Raw genomic sequence first — 1,272 nt, 5'->3', positions numbered from 1 at the left:
AAAACCAGGTAATGGAGCAAATTTGGCAGAAATTCTCTGCAGGGCCAGCCTGTCCACAGGACAGAAGCACCAGTTCTCAGAGTCCTGTAGACCATTGGGACCTTCTCAGGGTTTGCTCATCGCCTGTGAAGGAGGTGAGGGAGCAAATCTGTGTGGATGCAGCGAGGGTCGCATGCTCAAATACACCTGTCCGCTGACAGACTCCTGCACTGGCCTGGAAGTTCCCTGTATCTGAACTCAGCTCGACGCAGTCCCAAGCCGTCCCTCCAGCCTGCGGTCGGCCCAGTGTTGGGGCTTGCAGGGTGACTGGGATCAGCCTAGGGCTGCACGTGAACTTAAATCCTTTGACCTCGACCAGGACATCAACTCTTGGTGGCGACAGCTGGTCTTCAGGTCCCCCAGATATGGCTGAGGGCTCGAGTCCCATCCCCTGTTGAGGTTGCCAGGCCCTATGCCTTGGAGGGACTGTGGCCTCGAATGTCAGTCCCTGGTCTCCTCCAGACAGCTCCCTTTCTCCCAGACCAGCCTGGCCTGTGGCTGTCCCCTTCCCCTGGACTGGCCAGCCATGTCCCAATGCCAGTGACCTCGTGCCTCCAGCTCTGCCTCTCCATGGTCCTGTACATGGCACATACCACACCTCTGCTCCAGGTCACCTCTGTGGCTGGTGACCTCCCGGTCCTGGCGTTCTGGAGAGCTACGTGGTGTCTCCTCCTTCTAACTTAAATGCTCAGAGACTCGAGCCCACTGGATGTCTGGCCTTGGCACTGGCGTGCTTTCTAAAGGTCTCTCTCCAGCTCCGGCAGCTCCTGATAGTACTGCGGCCTCTGCCTTCGCCCTCAGGTGGCAGGCCCTCGTCTACACAGGACACCAGTCAGACTGGGGTTTGTCCCACATCCACTCCGATGCCAAGGTGAGAGCCTTAACCTCACTGCGTTTGCACAGCCCCTGCTTCCACATAAGGTCACATTCCACATGTATGCTCGCCTGCACGCTCCAGGGCCCAGGCAGCGTGTGCCCACTTATCGTGAGGGCTGGCCTTCCGCATGTCAGGGTCCCGCCCTAATGGGCCACACTGCACACATTTTGGTGTGGAGTTGAGACCCAGGTAGAAGTCCTGTGCAGGAATCCAGTCCTCCCTCCCTCCCTCCCCATCGCCTCATCACACTGGACTGTGTGGTGCTTAGTTTTTGTGTCAGTGTGACCATCTGCTCAGTGGAGACAGCGTTGGTTCTGAGTGCGCATGTGAGTGGTTCCAGGAAGGAAGAGCTTTGG

General features: G+C 58.1%; 1 gene segment (V, D, J or C); it reads right to left on the bottom strand.

Moving 5' to 3' along the window:
* LOC102478849 (immunoglobulin heavy constant epsilon-like) overlaps positions 1 to 427 on the bottom strand; it is an 8,790-nt gene extending 8,363 nt beyond the window's left edge. Inside the window, 1 exon segment of the C gene segment in view lies at positions 215 to 427. Coding sequence covers positions 215 to 427 — 213 coding nt within the window.
* Between the last annotated feature and the right edge of the window lie 845 nt (positions 428 to 1,272).

The sequence above is a fragment of the Tupaia chinensis genome, unplaced genomic scaffold, assembly GCF_000334495.1.
Source record: "Tupaia chinensis unplaced genomic scaffold, TupChi_1.0 Scaffold143596_1, whole genome shotgun sequence".
Classification (NCBI taxonomy): domain Eukaryota; kingdom Metazoa; phylum Chordata; class Mammalia; order Scandentia; family Tupaiidae; genus Tupaia; species Tupaia belangeri.
Note: the sequence above shows the minus strand (reverse complement) of the source record. Positions and strands in the feature narration are given on the sequence as shown.